Source organism: Lithobates pipiens, unplaced genomic scaffold (genome assembly GCF_037356315.1).
Source record: "Lithobates pipiens isolate NorthernLeopardFrog02 unplaced genomic scaffold, aLitPip1_a1.2 Scaffold_23, whole genome shotgun sequence".
In the NCBI taxonomy this organism is placed as follows: domain Eukaryota; kingdom Metazoa; phylum Chordata; class Amphibia; order Anura; family Ranidae; genus Lithobates; species Lithobates pipiens.
Genome location: NW_027507785.1, coordinates 170,229,685 through 170,251,242, shown reverse-complemented (window position 1 = coordinate 170,251,242; position 21,558 = coordinate 170,229,685). Strand labels below are relative to the sequence as shown.

Sequence of the window (21,558 nt, the reverse complement as noted above, 5' to 3'; positions counted from 1 at the left end):
ACACCTCCTGTATTATACAGCCACCACTCTGGATGAATAAGCATAGTGGGCAGATCTGAGCAGCAGCATTGTGATGAGGGGAGGGGTGTGTTAGATGTACTAGCAATTTTAAATACAGTAACAAACTGAAGCCGACCTCCAGCTAATATTTTATAATCCGTTTAGCCAGTTGTACACGGGCGTAATAATTTACTGATGTTTACTCAGGAACTTGTTGCCAAAGCCCATGAGTTTAAAAAAAAAAAAAAAAAAAAAAAAAAAACGGTATAAACCTGAATAATGTTGAGTATAGGCGACTAAAAGGTGCGTACATGTATAGATGAGTAAAATTCATTGCCAGTTTTGTAATATACTCATTTATACTCTCATGAACATGCTTATAGATGAGTAAACACACGTATGCAAGTAAATTACTGCGCTCAAAATGTAAAATTTTCCATTTTTGTTTAAGGCCCCTTTCACACGGACGATCCGTTCAGGTCCGCCTGTCAGTTTTTCAAGCGGACCTGAACGGATGCTCCATAGAGGTCTATGGAGCGCCGGATGTCAGTGGTGACAAGTCCGCTGACATCCGATCCGCTAATTTTCCATCCGTCACCTGATCTCCCATAGGGGAGAGCGGCGCTGTGACAGGTCCGTCCCTGCGCAGTGTGCAGAGACGGACCTGTCATCTTCCTGCTCAGCGGAGATCAGTCTGGCGATCCCCGCTGAGCAAGCAGATATCCACGGGGCGGATCAGCACTGATCCGCCCCGTGTGAAAGGACCCTTACTGTTCGAATCATCCCTGGATTACTGATCTTTACCTAGCTGTGTGCATGGTTCCAGAGACAACAATGTATCGAATTTTAAATTTTTTTGCTCCCATGTGCAAACTGTTTTTTCCTATTGGGATAAAACATTTACTTGAATAAATAAAAGCTGATCATTGTAAGCACATATGCCAGCGTTAAATGGTCTGTCTCATCCCTGAAACTGCAAGAGAGCTTTTCTGTTGAAAAACAACAGAGTTACTGGCTGGATCACCAGATGAAAATAGAAGAAAGCAAGCCTAAAAAAAGAAAACCAATACAGCCATCACATCTAAGAAATGGTAAGCTGCAATATAATAAAATGTTTGCTTTTTGGTTTAGTACCGCTTTAAAGTGTTTGTGGTCTACCATACATTTTTTGGTAGTAAATCTTAAGCAATACATACTGTATTTTATTTCCAAAGAAAAAAAAAAAATTCTAAAACACAATTTATATTTTTATCCATTTACAGATGTTTACCATAAAATATAGTTAAAGTCTTCTGATTAAAACAATATCATTCAAGTGGGATTGTTATGCAATAAAACAATTACACATTCTGATTTGACGAAACATGTAGGTTGGAGCTTTGTATCTCGTGTCATGTCGCTACACGTGCGGCCCACGGCCATCTTGTGGGTTGGAAACTATCCGTTCCTATGTTTTATAACATATTAGTTTTACATGTTTAAATGTGAGTAATCTGATTTATCTGCAACAAAGCTTTTTACTGTGCTGATATACTGCACCAGTTGTTTGCTTCTATTTTGAAGCATGAGACCTGAGGATTTACCATCCTTGAGAAATATACATGATTCATTTGCGAGTTGTCTTAGATTGGAAGAGTGGGTGACATGTGGCCAAAGCTTCCAATGTTGGCATAAAATGTCAAGACAGTTCAAAACGCCCCCCAAAATTACACCTTTTTGGAAAGTAGACAATCCAAGGAATTTGCCGAGCGGAATATTGAGCCCATGGAACATTTTATTTTTTGTAGGAAAACTTTTTTTTTTTTTTTTTTATACACAAAGTTTTCCTTTTTTTTTTTTACACAAAGTTTTCGAGCTAATGAGATATTTCTCACACATGCTATGAGTAGATGTGGAATTACACCCCAAAACACATCCTTCTACTTATCTCAAGTATGGCGATACCACATGCGAGAGGCTTTTTGGCAGTCTAGCCACGTACAGGACCCCAAAATCCAATAAACACCATCAGGCTTTTAACAGGCGTTATTTTCTCATTACGCTTCCTGACTACCTATTATAATCTTGGAGTCCCTGAAATGCCACCCTACAAATGACCGCTTTTAGGAAGGTAAGGTATTTGCTTTGCGTCATGTTGAGTGCAGGGAAGATTCTATTTTTTGCCACAAGTTTTTGGGAAAATTAAATTTTTTTTACTCAAAGTTGTCACTTTAATAAGATATTTCTCACACATTTCATGTGTATATGTGGAATTACACCCCAAAACACATTCTGCTAATTCTCCTAAGTATGGGGTTACCACATGTGAGAGACTTTTTGGCAGTCTAGTGAGGCGTCTAGCGAGTGTCGTCTCTGACGTTGTCTCTACTACAAGTGTGGTAGTGCCGGGAACGTCAGAGCGAGAGCAATCATTTTAGCACCAGACCTCCTCTTTACCTCCAAACTGGTAACCTGTAAAGGCTTTGCCTTTACAGTGTCATCTATGGAGATTTTTAAATACCGTAGCTTGTCACCATTCCACGAATGTGCATAATTTTTTTTATTTACTTGACGTAACACCATCTTTTAGATTTTACCAAAACATTGAGTATTATATTGTGTTTTGCTTTTGAGAATTTTCAGAAAAAGGCCTGGTCTTCTAGTGGTCAAGAACTATCTTCAGCATATCTTTCATGTTTTGTAAAAGAATGGAGCTCTGTAATTTCAAAGCCATTGATTCTAAATTTTTAGGGACTCTCTAATGACTGGCATAGTACAAATGGATTGGCATAAGGCCAATGTGTTACCTATATTTAAAAAAGTATTTCCCATTTAACTACAGACTAGTTTATCTTCTATAGTTGGAAAGATATTGGAGAGTTTAATAAAAGACCACATAGATGAGTTTTTGCTCGAAAAATAAAATTTTAAGCGACAGACAGCATGGATTCATGAAAGACACGTTAACAAACCTGAATTCTTTTTATGGGCAGGTAATTAAAACCTTTGACGGAGAGGTGGCTGTTGACACAGGATACTTGGATAGAAAACTGTCTAAAAGACCGAATTTAGAAAGTAGTGGTTATTGATTTATACTCTGAATGGTCTAGGGTTGTTAGTGGTGTTCCCCAAGGATCAGTGTTGGGACCCTTACTTTTTAATATATTTATAAATGATATAGGGTCTGGGATTAAAAGTACCATTTCAATCTTTGCAGATGACACCAAACTATGCAGTGGAATAAACGTCCATACAGGATGTCTCCAATTTACAAGATGACTTCAATGCACTGTTTAACCATAAATTTTTTTTTAAAGTGTCGACTATTGAGATATTTAGGTACCGTACTTTGTCGTCATTCCACGAGTGTGTGCGATTATAAAGTGTGACATTTTTGGTATCTATTTACTCGGCGTAACATTATCTTTCACATTATGCAAAAAAATTGGGCTAATTTTACGGTTTCGTTTTTTTTTTTTAATTCATGAAAGTTTCCCTTTTCCCCAAAAGTTGTGTTTAAAACACCGCTGCGCAAATACCGTGTGACATAAAATATTGCAACAATCGCCGTTTTATTCTCTAAAGTCTCTGCTAAAATATATATATATATATATAATGTTTGGGGGTTCCAAGTAACTTTTTAGCAAAAAATATGGATTTTAACTTGTAAACACCAAATTCCAAAAATAGGCTTAGTCATGAAAGGGTTAATAATAGTATACAATGCCAAGTTGCGGTTTCCAAAGCAAGCAAAATCCTCTCTTATTAAAACAGGTATGGACTGCAGAGAGAGATATCATTAGTAAGACCTCATGTGGAATATGCAGCTTAGCTTTGGGCATAAGTTCACAAAAAGAATATTGGGGAACTGGAGAAGGTATAGAGAAGGGCAGCCAAATCCATAAGAGGCATGGAGGAGCTCAGCTATGAGGAAAGATTAGAGGAACTGAATTTATGCTCTCTTGAGATGAAGAGATTAAGGGGGTATATGATCAACATGTACAACTACATAAATGGTCCATATAGTGAACTTGGTGTAGATTTATTCACTTTAGGTAATCACAGACGAGAAGGGGCGCTCTTTATGTCTGGAGGAAAAGAGATTTAACTTCCAAATATGGAAAGGCTTCTTCACAGTAAGAGTTGTGAAAATGTAGAATAGACTCGGGGTGGGTCAGAAAGTAATGGGGGGGGGGGGGGTGCCTTCCTCTCGATCAACTGTGGGTATAAGATTGTGTACATGGAGATTTGTACGTGTCTTTTTTTTTCTCTGTGGGTCGAACTGGACGGATTTGCGTGTTTTTTTTCAATAAGACTATGTGAAGAACAGAGTCCTGAAAGTGATGATTTGCCCCGCCACAGAGCCCTGATATCAACATCATCAAGTTTGTCTGGGATTTCATGAGGAGACAAATGGATTTGAGGCAGCCCACATCCACAGAAGATCTGTGGTTATTTATCCAAGCTGTTTGAACAACCTACCTGTCGAGTTCCTTCAAAACTGTTTGCAAGCATACCTAGAAGATTTGATGCCGTTTTGAAGGCAAAGAGTGGTCAGACCGAAGATTGATTTGATTGAGATTTCTCTTCTGTTCATTTACTTTCCATTTTGTTAATGGATAAAAATAAACTATAAACACTTCTATTTCGGAAAGCATTCCTAATTTGCAGCATTTCTTCCCACCTGCACACACATACAGTATATATTCACATATATATCCGATTGCTGCCCAAGAGTAGCCACCAAGTTCAAGAGTCAGTATCCAAGTGCATTCTAAACAGCACCTGGCACTCAAGTGGTTACATTTATGCATGCTAGTAAAGTGATATATTCATATAACTTCAGGGGAGATCTGTTCAGCTAGACACTAAGTAATGAGGTATATTGGTTTTAGACTTTTCCAGTAAAGGCAATGATGAGAAGAGGCTGATGTCACTGAAGGGTTCTACCTTCAATTCACACTCCAAGTTGCAGGGGTAGAACTGCTGCCACCTTACCGCTCTACCACCGTAGAAGAGCACAGAAACTGCCAAAGCAGATATGGTTTGAGAGTTAGTGTCCAAAACATAAAATGCTGACTCGATACTGAACACAAGTCTAATTGATCACACTGGTGAAAATATACACAAATATTTCCAAGCAAATCACCAGGGAAAGCTAAATTTCCCTCTTAAAAATTTTGAAATCTCACAAAAAAAAAGGAGTGGTAAAAATATTGGGACCAGTTAGGAATAGGGGATTTTAAATATGCATAAGTACGACTGAAAAGACCAGATGCAAAAGCAAAAAACAATTTGTTTTTCACCAAAATAAAACCTAGCAGTGGCAGATAGGGAGATCCCCCACTTCTGTGTTACTGTAACAATCGATCAAAAACAAACACACAATTCAATTTTTTCTTATAATCCTGGTAAACTAGTAATTGTAGAAAAAAAGAGAACACATGGTTAAAGTGGTTCTAAAGCTAAAATGTTTTAGAACTTGCTGTGCCCACCTTCCAATCTGAACAAATACCTCACTCCTGAATCGATCCATCGCTTTTTGCTCGGTTGCATTTTTCTCTCCTCTCTCCCCCTTAACACAGGGGCTTACAGGCAGCTGTGGGAGCCATTCGCTCTTGCTGCTGTCAGTCAAATTTAGTGGGGAGGGAGTAGGGGGGCAGAGCCTGAGTCACGTTGTGTATCAATAGCAAGCGGCTTGCTACGGTGGCAGACACAGAAGAAGAGCCAAGAGCGCTGGAAGGGGACCCCAGAAGAAGTGGAGGTTTGGGCCATTCTGTGCAATACCATTGCAGTACAATATGTTTGTTATTTTAGGGAAAAAGCCTTTAAAAAGCACTTTTTTTTTTTTTGCGTGACAATTAGAAACCTGCAAAGAAGACATATTTACCATTCAGCAATAATTCCTCTAAATTGTCTGGATTTCTAGCAAGCTGCAAAATTAATGCAGAGCCACGAACTTTATCAGGAATGTCTTCATACAGCAATTCAATGTATTCATCCATGTCATTAATGTTAGCGACTTCGTCAATCTGAAAACACAAAAAATGCATGGTGTTTGATATAGGAAATAGAGAACTTTCTTACACAGTTTGTACAAAAGTGCTTTAAACACTAACATACTCCTGAAGGATTTAGATTCCCCATTAAAGCGATATTAAAAAAGGTCATTTTTTTTTTTTCTTTCAAATAGAGGTTATAATTATCTGGTTTGTGCAATGATATTGCACAGAGCAGTCCTTTACCTCCTCTTATGGAGTTAGTGCTGTCCGATCCTCTCCTCCTGTGAGTGACCCCTCAGGAAGATGTGCTGAGGTGGCACCTATGTGGGTGAGCTTCTGTGCTGTGTGTGTGCATAGACACACAGAGCGTGTCTCAGCCATGCCCCCCTCTCTCTCCTCATAGGATTTGACTGACAGAAGCAGGAATTCTATGGCTCCCATTGCTCTCAGAGTCTCATGCGAGAAGAAGGACGAGAGCAGCACTACTCGCTTCCTGTGAGCTATTGCCTGGCACCCAGGGCCCACGCAGGGTCAGAGCCCCAATGCTGAAAATGTCCATATTTTTTTTACTTCCTCTGGCGTTTCGGAAAGCGGCTTCTGTCCCTGTCCCGTCAGACATGTAGCACTGAGCCGAGTGAAGTGCCTTGAAACTCCTACTTGGCTAGGTGCTACAGGGGTCTGTAAGTGGAGATTGCGTTAAAAAAAAGTCTGCACACACCTAACAGAGCAATGCTGGCTGCGCCGCTGTGAAGATGTGAGAGAATTGTGAAGGGAAAATGGGGGGGGGGGGGGGGCAGGCAGAGGTTGTACAGAGGTGACAGATAGGAAGGAGAGAAAACTGTGCAGATGTGAGAGCTGTGGAGGTAAAGGGAGGTTGTTGTGCAGAGAGGCAGCTCTGGTGAGGTTGGGGTGTTGTGCATAGGCGAGAGCTGTGGGGGTTGGCAGGTAGTGTATAAGTGAAAGATTGGGGGGGTTGAAGAGGTGACAACTGTGGACAGGGGAAGAAGAGGAGTACTATGTATGGAGGAGGAAGAAGAAAAGGTGTACTGTGGACAAGGAAAGAAGAGGTGAGCCGTGGACAGGGGAAACAAGAGGAGGAGTATTATGGAAGGAGGAAGAAGAGGGATGAAGAGGTGAGCAGTGGACAGGAGGGAGTGCAAAGGTGAGCTGTGGGTGGGGAGGGGGGGTTGAAGAGGTAAACAAAGAGGTAAGTAAAACATGGTTACTTTCAAAACCTTGCGCCTTGTTCAAAACACAGACTATTTGGATTCTTTGATAAGTTGGCCAGGGAGGGTTAGTTCTGGCACCTTTTCCCTGGGGAAAAAAAGCCCTGGCCAGTGGGGAGGTTATATTAAAGTGACCATGTTGCCTTAATTTTAAAAATAAATAAATAAACAAACTGATAATGTGCAGGCACCTTTTGCAGGCAGTCCTTTCAATGCAGTTCATTGTCCTATAAGTTCTTAAAAACGACTATAAAACTTTACCTCCATTCCTTCAAAAGGTGGTGGATCCTTTGGTTTGCCATTCTTCTTTTCCTTCTTTTCTGCTACAGAAGAAATATTTCCAAAAATTAACAAATGGTGAAATCAAAGCAGGATTATGACAAAGAATATATTGTAAGATCATAAAGATAAAAATCTATTTAAAAAAAAAAAAAAAAGGGGGGGAAACCATAAAATAAAAAAAATAAAAAAAAACAGAACCCGCACAAATACCAGCAGCCGCAACCACCCACACAGAGAAACGCTGAACCCGTGGGCGTGCACCATTAATCGCAATGGCACGATGCCCACACTGAAAATTGCAACAGTACTGGGAACCGAGGTTTCGGCACGGGCTGTCATTTCAAAATATGTTCAGGGACTTTTCCTTCCTGCATGTCATTGGGAAAGGCAGCCAATTCAAATGAATGGGCTCTCTTGTCTGCGTAAACAACTGCCCTCGCGGCCACACAGGTATGAACCTAGCCGAAGTGAACATTGCTTAAAAATATAATAACAATAGTTGAGAACATATCCATCAATGTGAAATGCAAATGTTAATACAATCATAATAAATATAAAAAAATATATATATAAAAACCCACACAACATTGTATAGTCCTATAGAAACTATAATAGGAATAAGCCATATGTTTCCATTGTAGTTCTATACATATCCAGGCTGTTAGTAGTTTGGTAGGAGTTCTCAGATTCTAAAATATACACAAGAAAAAAAACAACTATGCACTATAATTGATCTGCTTGGGCAGAGTACAATAGACACTAGAGGTCTAATAAACCCCTCATGTCTCCATAAAGAGAACCTGCATAATGCCATCACATAGGGGACTTTTTTTTTTTTATGTAATTATTTATTTGTTAAGCCCCACACATGTCTGCACAAAGACGCACAATAATCAAAAGCAGACAATTGTATACTGGGGGAAGGGGGGGGGTTCCAGAAGCAGCGCAGTGAGACTGGATTTGCACGCCAAAAGTCTGCAACTAGTTAAAGACTAACTTCAGTTGTCCACAATGCACCACAGTTGACCATGTGACCTATGCTAAGAAAAAGGCTGGAAATACATGAAAAGCTATCCATATGTTTCTTACCTTTACTAGTTAATCCATCTCTGCGATTCTGAAGATAGTAAAGTAACTGTTCTACTTCTGGTAATTTGGTTGGGTGGATGAGTTTACATTCCTCAACCACTTTCCGTGCCAGAGAGGAAATATCTGTATTGGCATTGAGACTTTTCAGACGAATGCTAAAGAAATAAAAAAGCAAAAGGTAACTCTATTAATTAGAACATACTTTATATACAACTGTTCCCTTGGCTAAACACATTGTCGGTGTCTTCAGTCTTTCAGGCTGAATGGCACCCAGTGTCATCCAACCACTTCCTGTGAATGCAGGATGTTATGGTCCATGATGTCAGTACTGTTCTCTACGTCAATAAGCAGAGCCCAGCCACAGAGATGAGGACCCATGCATTTCATGTGACCATAAATAAATGTGGAAAATGTAAGTTTATAAAAAAAATAAAAAATTAAAAAAAGCCGAACATTCATGCTGAGGAGGCCTTCAGGAGTGAAGGTGGGAAGAGAGGGGTATTTAACGCAAACATTTAAGGGCCCTTTCAGGCAGACCCGATCAGACCCTCCAGACTCCTCTATGGAGCGGCAGGTGTCAACGGACGTGTATCCGTTGACACCCTCCGACATCCCATCCTGTCAGCTAAAAACAGACGGCTGAGCAAGCAGATTTAAATGGAGCCGGCCCCATGTGGAAGAGGCCTAAGCATACATACTGTATGTGAATTTACCTTTGTATACTGTAAAATCCTTTCCCGTCCATCCAGGGAGCTCTTAAGTTTGTAATCTAGGCCTTCATTTCTCTGCCTGAGACTTGAGAGGCTCTCAAGGGTCAAAAAAATTGATTTTTCAATAAAACAATACTGATGCTAGCAAGTACATTTTATAAACTCTCCATAAGACAGGATTTGATCAGGAATCATTCGGTTCTCATTACAGGAGTAATTACTTTACGGCCTCTTGCACACAGATGTAATAATTTCCTTTCTTGTTGACAGAGAGATCCTAACCAAAATGTTTTGTTAAGACCTTGCATAAAATGTGCAAATTCATATAAGAACCAACAAACTATCCGAGTGTGCTTATACATGCGTAAAATGCTTCATACTCTTCTACTTGGCAATATACACGCGTGTGTGTAAATTACTGCACTCAAACATAAAACTTTGTATTTTTATTTTCAGTTCTGTACTCATCCCTGTATTACTGATCTTTACACAGCTGCGTGCACTGTTCCATAGACAACAATGCACCTGTGGAACCAGGCCATGTCAATTGCAATATGCACCCCATTTCATCAATTATGTCAGGATGTCTTTGCCTCTTTAACATCTGCATCAGTTTCTATTGCCCCCTGAAAAGCAATTTGTGGTGTATTGTCAGAGGATGCCTTCTAGGTGATATTAAGGAGATGACAGGATCACCACCATAGGTGCTCCCCCCATTTTTCTTTATAGTCGAATCAGGGTTTTGTACAGAGAAGTCATGCTGTAACTGCAAGCCAATCACTTTTAGTATGACACCACTGACATCAATGGGCATGTCTGACAGGCAGGGCTTTACTTCACAGCCGGGGAAGGTGTACAGTTCCTTCTGGCTGCATGTTATGTTATTGGTTGGTGGTCAGTAAAGCCACAGCTCAACCACCTGTGTTATAATCCACTGGTTTCCAGTATGAAAGAGGCTTATAGTAAGTCAGGTTGAAAAAAAGACACAAGTCCATCTAGTTCAACCAATAAAATAAAAAAATCATACAATCCCATATACACAATCCTATACCCACAGTTGATCCAGAGGAAAGCGAAAAACCCCAGCAAAGCATGATCCAATTTGCTACAGCAGGGGAAAAATTCCTTCCAGATCTCCCCGAGAGGCAAATCGGATATTCCCTGGATCAACTTTACCTATAAATGTCAGTATCCAGTTATATTATGTACATTTGGGAAAATATCCAGGCCTTTTTTAAAGCAATGTTCTTATCAGGACAGTACTAGAACAGCGAAAAAAGAAGGTAGATTTAATTCTAACTTACATTTTTTGACACTCCTTCCGTTCACCAAGCATGGGGTCACCCAACTCCCCAAGAATAGTAGCCTCCACTTCATAATGGACAATAAGAGCTTTTTCACTTGGATGGACATCAATGTTTCCTGCTTTCACTTTTCTATAAAATAAACACATTGTAAAAATAATGATAAAGAAATCCTTGGGGCAAAAGTCAGAGAGAATGCTTAGACGCTGCAATGAATACTGAAGGTCTTTACAGAAACACCAGAACATCTCACACACACACCTTAACCTCAGAACTGGACATCAGAATTTGTGGGAAGGTCAAGGAACATTTTTATAGCTCTTCGTCAAAATAGAATGAATACATTATGTACATGGTTTATGAATGGGCCAGAGTGCTCTTAATGGTGCCATGAATTGCAATTGGTCAGTGTTTATGCCCCTTTCACACTGAGGCTCTTCTAAACTGCCAGTAAAACACTGAGCGCGTTTGTAGAGCTTTTCAGGCACTTTTGAAAAGCTTTCCATTCATTTCAATGAAGAGGGGTGTTTTATCACCGCCCTGCCAGCGCACTGCCCCAGTATCAAAGCATTAATTGATTTGAATGGAAATAGGTTTTCGTGGGCTTTTCATGTGCTTTTTTTAGCGTGAAAGCGCATGAAAAGCGCCTCAGTGTGAAAGGGGTCTAACACTACTTTCCCACTGGGGCAGGCGTCAGCGGAAAAGCAGCACTATTTTTAGCGCCGGTATTCAGCCGATATCGGGCGGTTTTAACCCCTGCTAGCGGCTGAAAAGGTTAAAACTGACCCCAAATTGCCAGAGGTTTGGCCATTGATTTCAATTGGGCAGGGGTGCTTTAGGAGCGGTGTATACACCACTTCTACAGTTCTGCAAAGATGCTGCTTGCAGGACTTTTTTTACTATTCCAGTGTGAATGCACTCGGACTTTCGTACTGGAGAGGCAGGAGAGGCTTTTTACAGGTGCTATGCAGGCACTATTTTTAGCTCTGTAGCGCCTCAGTGTGAAAGTAGCCTAAGACCCCTTTCACACCACACCTTGCGTCGGCGGTAAAACGCCGCTATTTTTTAGCGGTGTTTTACCTCTGGATTTGCGGCGCATTTCGGCCGCTCGCGGGGCGCTTTTACCCCCCGCTAGCAGCCGCGAAAGGGTTAAACCTGCCGGCAATACGCCGCAATAGCGGCGTTTTGCCGGCGGCATTACAGCGCTGCCCCATTGATTTCAATGGGCAGCAGCGGTGAAGGAGCGGTAAACACACCGCTCTATCACCGCTCCAAAGAAGCTGCTGGCAGGACTTTTTTCTGACGTCCTGCCAGCGCACCGCTGTAGAGTGAAATCCCTCAGGGCTTTCACACTACAGACAATGGTGCAGCTTCTTAAGGGCGGATTGCAGGCGCTATTTCTAACGCTATAGCGCCTGCAAAACGCCCTGGTGTGAAAGGGGTCTAAGGGTAAGACGCCTTTCACACTGAGGTGTTTTTCAGGTGCTTTTGGGCTAAAAATAGTGCCTGTAAAAGGGCTCCCCTGCAGTCTCAGCATGAAAGCCCGAGTGCTTTCACACTGAGGCCGTGCGCTGGCAGGACGTTAAAAAAAATAAAACTCCTGCAAGCAGCATCTTTGGAGCGCTGTGTACACTGCATCTAAACCGCTCCTGCCCATTGAAATGAATGGGCAACGCCACCAAACCACCGTGATGCTTTGTGGGTCGTTTTAATCTCTTTTCGGCTGCTAGCGGGGGTTAAAAGTGATCCGCTAGTGGCCAAAAACCCCTGCAAAAATGGGAGTAAAGTGCCGCTAAAAATAGCGGCGCTTTACTGTCGTTGCCCCAGTGCGAAAGGGGCCTATAACAAATCTAAATACCCAAGTACAGTTTTACAATTATGACATGTGTTAGTAAAATTGAACATATCACAACTACTTTGTGCATCTGGGTGGATGATATTGCATTTTTTTTTAGGACAAATTGGGTTCTCTTTTGGTGATAAATGTTAAATGGATATCTCCTGCTTTATTTTTTTTTTAAAGGAAAAGGAAAACTGGACCAAAATAGTAAAAAAAAAAAAAAAAAAAAAAATGTAACTGTACATTTATTGCTACTACCACAGCCTTCCACCAAAGAACAACCCAAATTAAATTCTCCTGGTCCTGACGATCACAGCGATACTACGTGTAAATGTTAGCGGTTTGCACCCATAGTACAGCCCAAAAACAAATAGTGCCCATTTTGCTTATTTAAATTTTTTTAAGCCTACTTAAAACACTGACACGAAAAAAAAAATTGAAAAAAAAATGTAAAAAATACTGGACACTGACCCAATCATTAACCTTGGCACTGACCAAGACTAAACCTTGATCTAGGTATTTTTATTTTATTTTTACATTATTATTATTATTATTATTATTATTATTATTAATATTTATTTTATTTTTATTTTTTACACACACATACACACAAACACTTTTCTCTCTACAAGGAGAATGAGATACTAAGTATGTCTGTCCTTTCACAAAAAAATAAAAATACTAGGGCAAGCTTCAGACTGATTGGTCACTGTGATAGCCAACCAGAGACTATCACAACGATCAGGTGACCCAGAATCAAGAGTTCCAAGGCCTGATTCTTAGTATGGGGCCTGGAGCTCTCTGAGACAGCACAAGGTGAGATACACAAATATGCGACACCACAGAAAAAAGCCCAGTCCAGTGAGCCTGCATATTTGTGTACGGCTGGCGTGAAGGGGTTAATTTATTATCTGTAATAAATATCAGCTTGCTTTAACAAGGCGGGCACCCTGAAAAATATCTTGTTTGTAAGATGTAACATTTTTCTGAGCTGATGACCCACAATTAAAGTACACGTCAAGCCAATAACTTATTTCTACTTTTGAATGGAGTGGGGAAAGATCTATACTCTTATTGGGTTTGGTATAGCTATTTGGTTCTCCATTAGAGAGATTTACCCCCCACTTTCTGACCTGTTGACAACAGTTTCACCAGAAAGGAGATGGAGGAAAATCTGCAAGAGGGCAAAGGATAATCAAGTGATCATTTATAGTGATATGGCACGTTTTCTCAAGGGGTAGAGGTTACAAAAATCATACAGCACTTTCACAAAAAATAAATAAATAAAAATCTTTATTTAACAATAGCGCATATTTTCTTGAAGATCTATCCCTAGAAGCTTTTGCCCCTGAAAATATCCCCCATTGTTTAGCTTTAAATCAATCAATGGCAATTTGTATCTTTATTTCATTTCTTGTGGCCTTATTGTAATTTGAATTGAAAATCTGTATTTTCAACACAAATCCATATTTTATAAACAAAATACATCTGATATGATAAAATAAAAAATAAAATATATAGAATGGATCTGTGGTCCTCTGGACAAAATCATGCTGACATGCCAATTAATCTTTTTTTAAATTATTTTGACATATTAACACCCTAGGAATGTCCAAACAAACATTTCAAGATCTGTTACTCATAAGAGAGTTAACATTTTACCAGAACAGTGGCATTGGTTTGATAATTACAAATTGAATTGGAATAACATTATACACATATCAGAGCAGGTCTGCAGCCTGTCAACCAACAAAGATGTGGACAACATCAAAGCACCCTATGAGTATTCAAGTAGTTGCTATGAGACAACCTGCTGACAAGCACAAGCATTTGTAAAGTTCACAGTTCACTTCCTTCCTACAAGATTCTCACACGGGGCAGCATATGTCAGTATCTGTCAACAACAAGACCTGTTTAGATCTTGATTAATGGCCACTGTGAAAAACGTTTGTGCTGTGATTGTGAACAATATTTTCCTTATTTCCAATTCCCGACCACGGCTATCGATTATATATTGGATCAGACAAAAATGTACATAAGGAATTCCCAGAGCAGAAAACTTGGGCAGGCCAGCAGAGTCCATCTAGTTTGCCAGAGAAGGAGAGGATCTTCCAGTGGGCTTGGAGCCCTTGGGGGCCCCAACCAATCTTCAGGGGTGCTGTAAATTCCAGGAACCTTGTAATGAGTCAACACCTGGGACCATACATGTCACCCTAAGTGGATTCATTGCCAACTTGGCACCTGTATAATTTCAGTGCCACCAGGGTGGGACAAGCAGTATGTAAGTGTTGGTCATCTGCCCGACGAAGGGGAACTGGGTAGCTCCAAAACATTTCCCTATGTGTACAGTGCCTTGCGAAAGTATTTGGCCCCCTTGAACTTTTCAAACTTTTGCCACATTTCAGGCTTCAAACATAAAGATATAACATTTTTATTTTTTGTGAAGAATCACCAACAAGTGGGACACAATTGTGAAGTGGAACGCAATCTATTGGATATTTTAAACTTTTTTAGCAAATAAAAAACTGAAAAGTGGTGCGTGCAAAATTATTTGGCCCCTTTACTTTCAGTGCAGCAAACTCACTCCAGAAGTTCCGCGAGGATCTCTGAATGATCCAATGTTGTCCTAAATGACTGATGGTGATAAATAGAATCCACCTGTGTGTAATCAAGTCTCTTTATAAATGCACCTGCTCTGTGATAGTCTCAGGGTTCTGTTGAAAGCGCAGAGAGCATCATGAAGACCAAGGAACACACCAGGCAGGTCCGTAATACTGTTGTGGAGAAGTTTAAAGCCGGATTTGGATACAAAAAGATTTTCCAAGCTTTAAACATCCCAAGGAGCACTGTGCCAGTGATCATTTTGAAATGGAAGGAGTATAAGACCACTGCAAATCTACCAAGACCTGGCCGTCCCTCTAAACTTTCAGCTCAGACAAGGAGAAGACTGATCAGAGATGCAGCCAAGAGGCCCATGATCACTCTGGATGAACTGCAGGGAACTACAGCTGAGGTGGGAGAGTCTGTCCATAGGACAACAATCAGTCGTACACTGCACAAATCTGGCCTTTATGGAAGAGTGGCAAGAAGAAAGCCATTTCTCAAAAAAATCCATAAAAAGTCTCGTCTAAAGTTTGCCACAAGCCACCTGGGAGACACACCAAACATGTGGAAGAAGGTGCTCTGGTCAGATGAAACCAAAATCAAACTTTTTGCCCACAATGCAAAACGCTATGTTTGGCGTAAAAGCAACACAGCTCATCACCCTCAACACACCATCCCCACTGTCAAACATGGTGGTGGCAGCATCATGGTTTGGGCCTGCTTTTCTTCAGCAGGGACAGGGAAGATGGTTAAAATTGAGGGGAAGATGGATGCAGCCAAATACAGGACCATTCTGGATGAAAACCTGTTGGAGTCTGCAAAAGACCTGAAACTGGGACGGAGATTTATCTTCCAACAAGACAATGATCCCAAACATACAGCAAAATCTACAAAGGAATGGTTCACAAATAAACGTATCCAGGTGTTAGAATGGCCAAGTCAAAGTCCAGACCTGAATCCAATCGAGAATCTGTGGAAAGAGCTGAAAACTGCTGTTCACAAACGCTCTCCATCCAACCTCACTGAGCTCGAGCTGTTTTGCAAGGAAGAATGGGCAAGGATTTCAGTCTCTCGATGTGCAAAACTGATAGAGACATACCTCAAGCGACTTGCAGCTGTGATCGCAGCAAAAGGTGGCTCTACAAAGTATTAACACAAGGGGGCCGAGTAATTTTGCACGCCCCACTTTTCATTTTTTTTATTAGTTAAAAAAGTTTCAAAAATCCAATAGATTTCGTTCCACTTCACAATTGTGTCCCACTTGTTGGTGATTCGTCACAAAAAATAAAAATTTTATATCTTTATGTTTGAAGCCTGAAATGTGGCAAAAGGTTGAAAAGTTCAAGGGGGCTGAATACTTTCGCAAGGCACTGTACCACAAGAATAAAACTTTGGACCCTTTTTGAGGAATCTTTGGTGTGCTGGTGACATTTCTTCACTTGGATTGTCTGCGCTTCACAGCCTGTAATCATTGCAGCACCCATTATTATCAAATAGCCATTTTCAGGAACATGTGTTTGTGTGTGTGCGCACGGAATATTGCATATGAAGCAATATGTAAAGGAACATTCTTCCAACTGACCCCAAATGAAGGAATGTATTCCCCCTACTGCTTTTTAAGCTGTGCTGTATGTTATATAATTGTGACTGCTGCACTCCATAAGCTGTGTGTTACATTACACAGCTCTGACCACTGCACTTTGTAAGCTGTGCTATACACAAACAGTGCCTTTAAAAAGTATTCATACCCCTTGAAATTTTCCAGATTTTGTCATTTTACAACCAAAAATGTAAATGTTTGTTATTGGGATTTTATGTAATAGAACAAAACAAAGTGGCACATAATTATGAAGTGGAAGGAAAATGATAAATGGTTTTTAAAATGTTTTACAAATAAAGATGTGAAGTGTGGCATGCATTTTGTATTCAGCTCCCCGAGTCAATACTTTGTACAACCACCTTTTGCTGCAATTGCAGCTGCAAGTCTTTTTGGGGATATCTCTACCAGCTTTGTACATCTAGAGAGTGACATTTGCAGATTCTTCTTTGCAAAATAGATCAAGCTCTGTCAGATTGGATGGAGAGCGTCTGAACAGCAATTTCCAAGTCTTGCCAGAGATTCTCAATTGGATTTAAGTCTGGACATTGACTGGACTATTCGAACATGAATATGCTTTGATCTAAACCAGGGGTCTCAAACAGGCGGCCCTTCAGCTGCTGCAAAACTACAAGTCCCATCATGACTCTGCCTTTGGGAGTCATGCTTGTAACTGTCAGCCTTGCAATGCCTCATGGGACTTGTAGTTTTGCAACAGCTGGAGGGCCACCAGTTTCAGACCCCTAATCTAATCCATTCCTTTGTAGCTCTGGCTGTATGTTTAGGTTCGTTGCCCTTTGGAAGGTGAACCTCCACTCCAGTCTCAAGTTTTCTTCTAAGATTACCTCCATTTGGCTCCATCCATAAAGGCCACACGAACGGACTTTGACAGACTAGGTAGATAGATATGTAAAAAGTAGGGATGAACTCAAGTGTATTTGCATGCTCCATGTGCAGAGCCCGCCAGGAAGTCGGCACAGACGGTGAGACATTGCCTGATCTCTGCAGCCACACATTGGGGAATGTCTCACTGCCTGTGATTACTGCAGTGCTGCCTTCCTGGAGGGCTCTAAACATGGAGCATGTAAACACGCCGGAGCGCATCCTTAGTAAAAAGTATGCAGATTTATTACCACATGTTACACTTTAACCACTTCAGCCCCGGCCCAATTGTCAGCCTAAGGACCAGAGGTCTTTTTACAATTTCGCACTGCACTGCTTTAACTGGTAATTGCGCGGTCATGCAATGTTGTACCCAAACGAAATTTGCGTCCTTTTCTTCCCACAAATAGTGCTTTCTTTTGATGGTATTTGATTGCCTCTGCGGTTTTATTTTTTGCGATATAAATGGAAAAAAGACCGAAAATTTCGAGAAAAAAATATATTTTCTACTTTTTGTTATAAGAAAAATCGAATAAACTCAATTTTAGTCATACATTTAGGCCAAAATGTATTCAGCCACATGTCTTTAGTAAAAAAAAAAATGGCAATAAGCGTATATTTATTGGTTTGTGCAAAAGTTATAGCGTCTACAAACTAGAGTACATTTTCTGAAATTTACACAGCTTTTAATTTATGACTGCCTATCTCATTTCTTGAGGTGCTAAAATGGCAGGGCAGTACAACCCCCCCCCCAAATGACCCCATTTTGGAAAGTAGACACCCCAAGGAAATTGCTGAGGGGCATGTTGAGCCCATTGAATATTTTTTTTTGTCCCAAGTGATTGAATAATGACAAAAAAAAAAAAAAGTTTACAAAAAGTTGTCACTAAATGATATATTGCTCACACATGCCATAGTTATATGTGGAATTATACCCCAAAATATATTCTGCTGCTTCTCCTGAGTACGGGGATACCATATATGTGGGACTTTTTGGGAGTCTAGCCGCGTACAGCACCCCGAAAACCAAGCACCGCCTTCAGGATTTCTAAGGGTGCAAATTTTTGATTTCACTCCTCACTACCTATCACAGTTTCGAAGGCCATAAAATGCCAAACTAGCACAAAATCCCCCCAAATGACCCCATTTTGGAAAGTAGACACCCCAAGCTATTTACTGAGAGGCATGTTGAGTCCATGAAATATTTTATCTTTTGCCACAAGTTGCCGGAATATTACAATATTTTCTTTTCTTTTTTGCACAAAGTTGTCACTAAATGATATATTGCTCACACATGCTAAGGGCATAAGTGAAATTACACCCCAAAATAAATTCTGCTGCTTCTCCCGAGTACGGGGATACCACATGTGGGGGACTTTTTGGGAGCCTAGCCACGTACGGGACCCCGAAAACCAAGCACTGCCTTCCGGATTTAAATATAAAAACGCTACCAAAAAAACTGTTAGCGATCGCAGGGATCAGGCCTGACTCTGCGAACACTGCAGTTATGTGTTTAGTGTTTTTTAAGTGACGGTGATCGATCGATACTGCACTTGGGTGGGCTGGGCGGAGGGGCAAAACGCAGGTGCTAGCAGGTATCTGGGCTGATCCCGCTAACAATGCGTTTTTTAAAACCTAATTGATATCACGCGCCGGTTGATCAGGGGGTTAAACCTTTATTGGGTAATAAATGGTGGGTGCCCTGATGCTATAAAAAGCAAACTAACCAGAGTCACCCGTAACACTTATACGGTGATCACTGGTGAAAGGGTTAACTAGGGGCAATCAGGGGGTTAAAATCTTTATTAGGTAGTATATGGGGATCCCTGGCCCTATATAAAAACCTGACGGGGAACCTAAATAACTAACTGGCTAACCAGCGTCACTAATGCAGTGATCAGAAAAACTATCGCTTAGTGACAGTGGTAAAAGGGGGTGAAAGGGTTAACTAGGGGCAATCAGGGGGTTAAAACCATTATTGGGTAGTATATTGGGGTACCTAGCGCTATAAAAACCTGGCGGTGAACCTAAAAAAATAACTAGCTACTTAGCGGCACCAGTGACACTAATGCAGCGATCAGAAAGATGATCGCTTAGTGACACTGGCAAAAGGGGGTGAAAGGGTTAACTCTAGGGGCAATCAGGGGGTTAAACCTTTATTGGGGGGGGGGGGTAAGGGGCTACCCTGGACCTAACACTAACTGCCCTGACAGTTTTTACTGTCACAACTGACACTGAATGCAGTGATCAGTAAATAAATGATCACTGCAATCAGTGACACTGTGACTGGGAGGGCGATCGGGGGGGGGGGTTTGTGTGCTGATGTGTACCTACATGTCAGTGTAGTGTTGGTGCACACTTACTTTCACTGTTCTCCTCGTAGTCCGGTCAGCTTCCTGGCGGGCGCATATCGTTGTGAACACGCCCGAGCTCATCCATATTAGCTGCTGCATCCCAACTGACAGCAATGGGGCTGCCAGTAGGCGACGCACAGCCCTCACATGGGCGCACACTGTAATACGTCCCGTGTGAGTGAGGACCAGTTCCTAAATGAGGACTTTATATGTAAATACAGAGCTGCAACTGTGAGACAATTATTTAGAGTGCAGCTGCAGGCGCAGGCCTCATTTATTTGAATAGGTTGCATTTGGTGGTATTAGTGCCCATCGAACACGACAGGGGAAATAATCTTTGCTGTGGCATGTGATCAACACAGAGCTGCTGCATGGTATGTTTTATGTCTGTTTTTACTGCCCCCCCTCCCCAAATGTCCACATAAATGAGTGGCTTGGCTTATTAACGCAACAGATGATGCAAAAATACAGCAGACATTGCATGGGAAGAGGTGTAAATGCACCCTTGGTGAATACACCCTGCAAAAGACACAGATTACACCCATAACACACAAAAATGCCATCTTCTACTGGCTAAACACAGGTGTACATTGGCTCACACTGCGATCACTAGAAGTATGTCTAACACACATGAATGTATGGACCGTGTAATAGAAGACACTGGGCCCCCAGAGCACGATCCTTAGTCATACAATGACAGCTCACCTCTTCAGATATCGGGCGTCCTCTGGCTGCATCTCTGTACCAGCAGGAGGTCGGTGGAGCCGCCCAGGGATACGAGATGATGACCGGGAACCGACAATAGTTTGCATCTATTGTTGCCAAGGGAGAAGGAGCTGCCCAGACTGCCAGGGTCGCCGGAGTGACGTTCAGTCACGTGATCGAATGCAGTCAGCTGACGAGGAAGTGAAGGAGGTGGGCGAGCAGGAGGCTGGGAGCTCTTCTGGAACACCGGTGTTGTGCCGAGAATGGTTTCCCCGTCGAAATCTGTTCCCTCTGGCTCTCGGCTCAGATTGGAACTCCGCCTGTCCAGCCCTCTGCACTGCGGCTCCTCCTCCTCTACCCCAATGCAAATCATACTTCTACCGTCCCCGCTCCCGTGCGCATCTCATGTACAATATTATGAGTCCATACACACAACACACAAACACACACACACACCACACACACACACACGTGTATTCAGTGGCGGCCCGTCCATAGGGGGCTCACGGGCACCGCCCCCCCTATGGACAGTCAAGAAAAAAAATAATATATTTTTTTAAAAGGTCCATAAGTTCACTGTGTTGGGGCGCCATACACAGTGCACTATGAGAAGCGTCACGTCTATGCAATCACGAGATTGCAGATGCGGCGCTTCATTTGCGGGCTTTAAACCCGCCTTGTGGCGCACTCCATCGCGCCCGTAGCTTCCGCATTAGTATGCATATAATATGCATTGCTATTGCCGGGGTGCTTTGAGTGACACTCAGTTATGATATCCATCTATCTCTCACACACTATATCTATTTATCTATCTATCTATCTATCTATCTATCTATCTATCTATCTATCTATCTCACCCAGTATCTATCTATCTATCTATCTATCTATCTATCTATCTATCTATCTATCTATCTATCTATCTATCTATCTATCTATCTATCTAAACCATGAAGGGCCCCCCTGAACCCCAGCCAGGGCCCTTCG

At 41.5% G+C, this 21,558-nt stretch overlaps 1 protein-coding gene across 2 annotated transcripts in view; it reads right to left on the bottom strand.

Moving 5' to 3' along the window:
* The window catches only part of KIFAP3 (kinesin associated protein 3), a 115,297-nt gene extending 94,449 nt beyond the window's left edge, over positions 1-20,848 (bottom strand). Inside the window, exons 1-5 of one of the 2 annotated variants that reach the window (XM_077452600.1) lie at positions 20,575-20,848; positions 10,593-10,724; positions 8,579-8,733; positions 7,469-7,527; positions 5,870-6,011 (exon numbers count right to left, since the gene is read on the bottom strand). In XM_077452600.1, coding sequence (XP_077308726.1) covers positions 5,870-6,011; positions 7,469-7,527; positions 8,579-8,733; positions 10,593-10,724; positions 20,575-20,681 — 595 coding nt within the window. In that variant the 5' untranslated portion in view covers positions 20,682-20,848. Of the gene's footprint in view, positions 1-5,869; positions 6,012-7,468; positions 7,531-8,578; positions 8,734-10,592; positions 10,725-20,574 lie in introns of both variants that reach the window. The other variant, XM_077452599.1, reaches the window with a different exon arrangement.
* Positions 20,849-21,558: the final 710 nt, after the last annotated feature.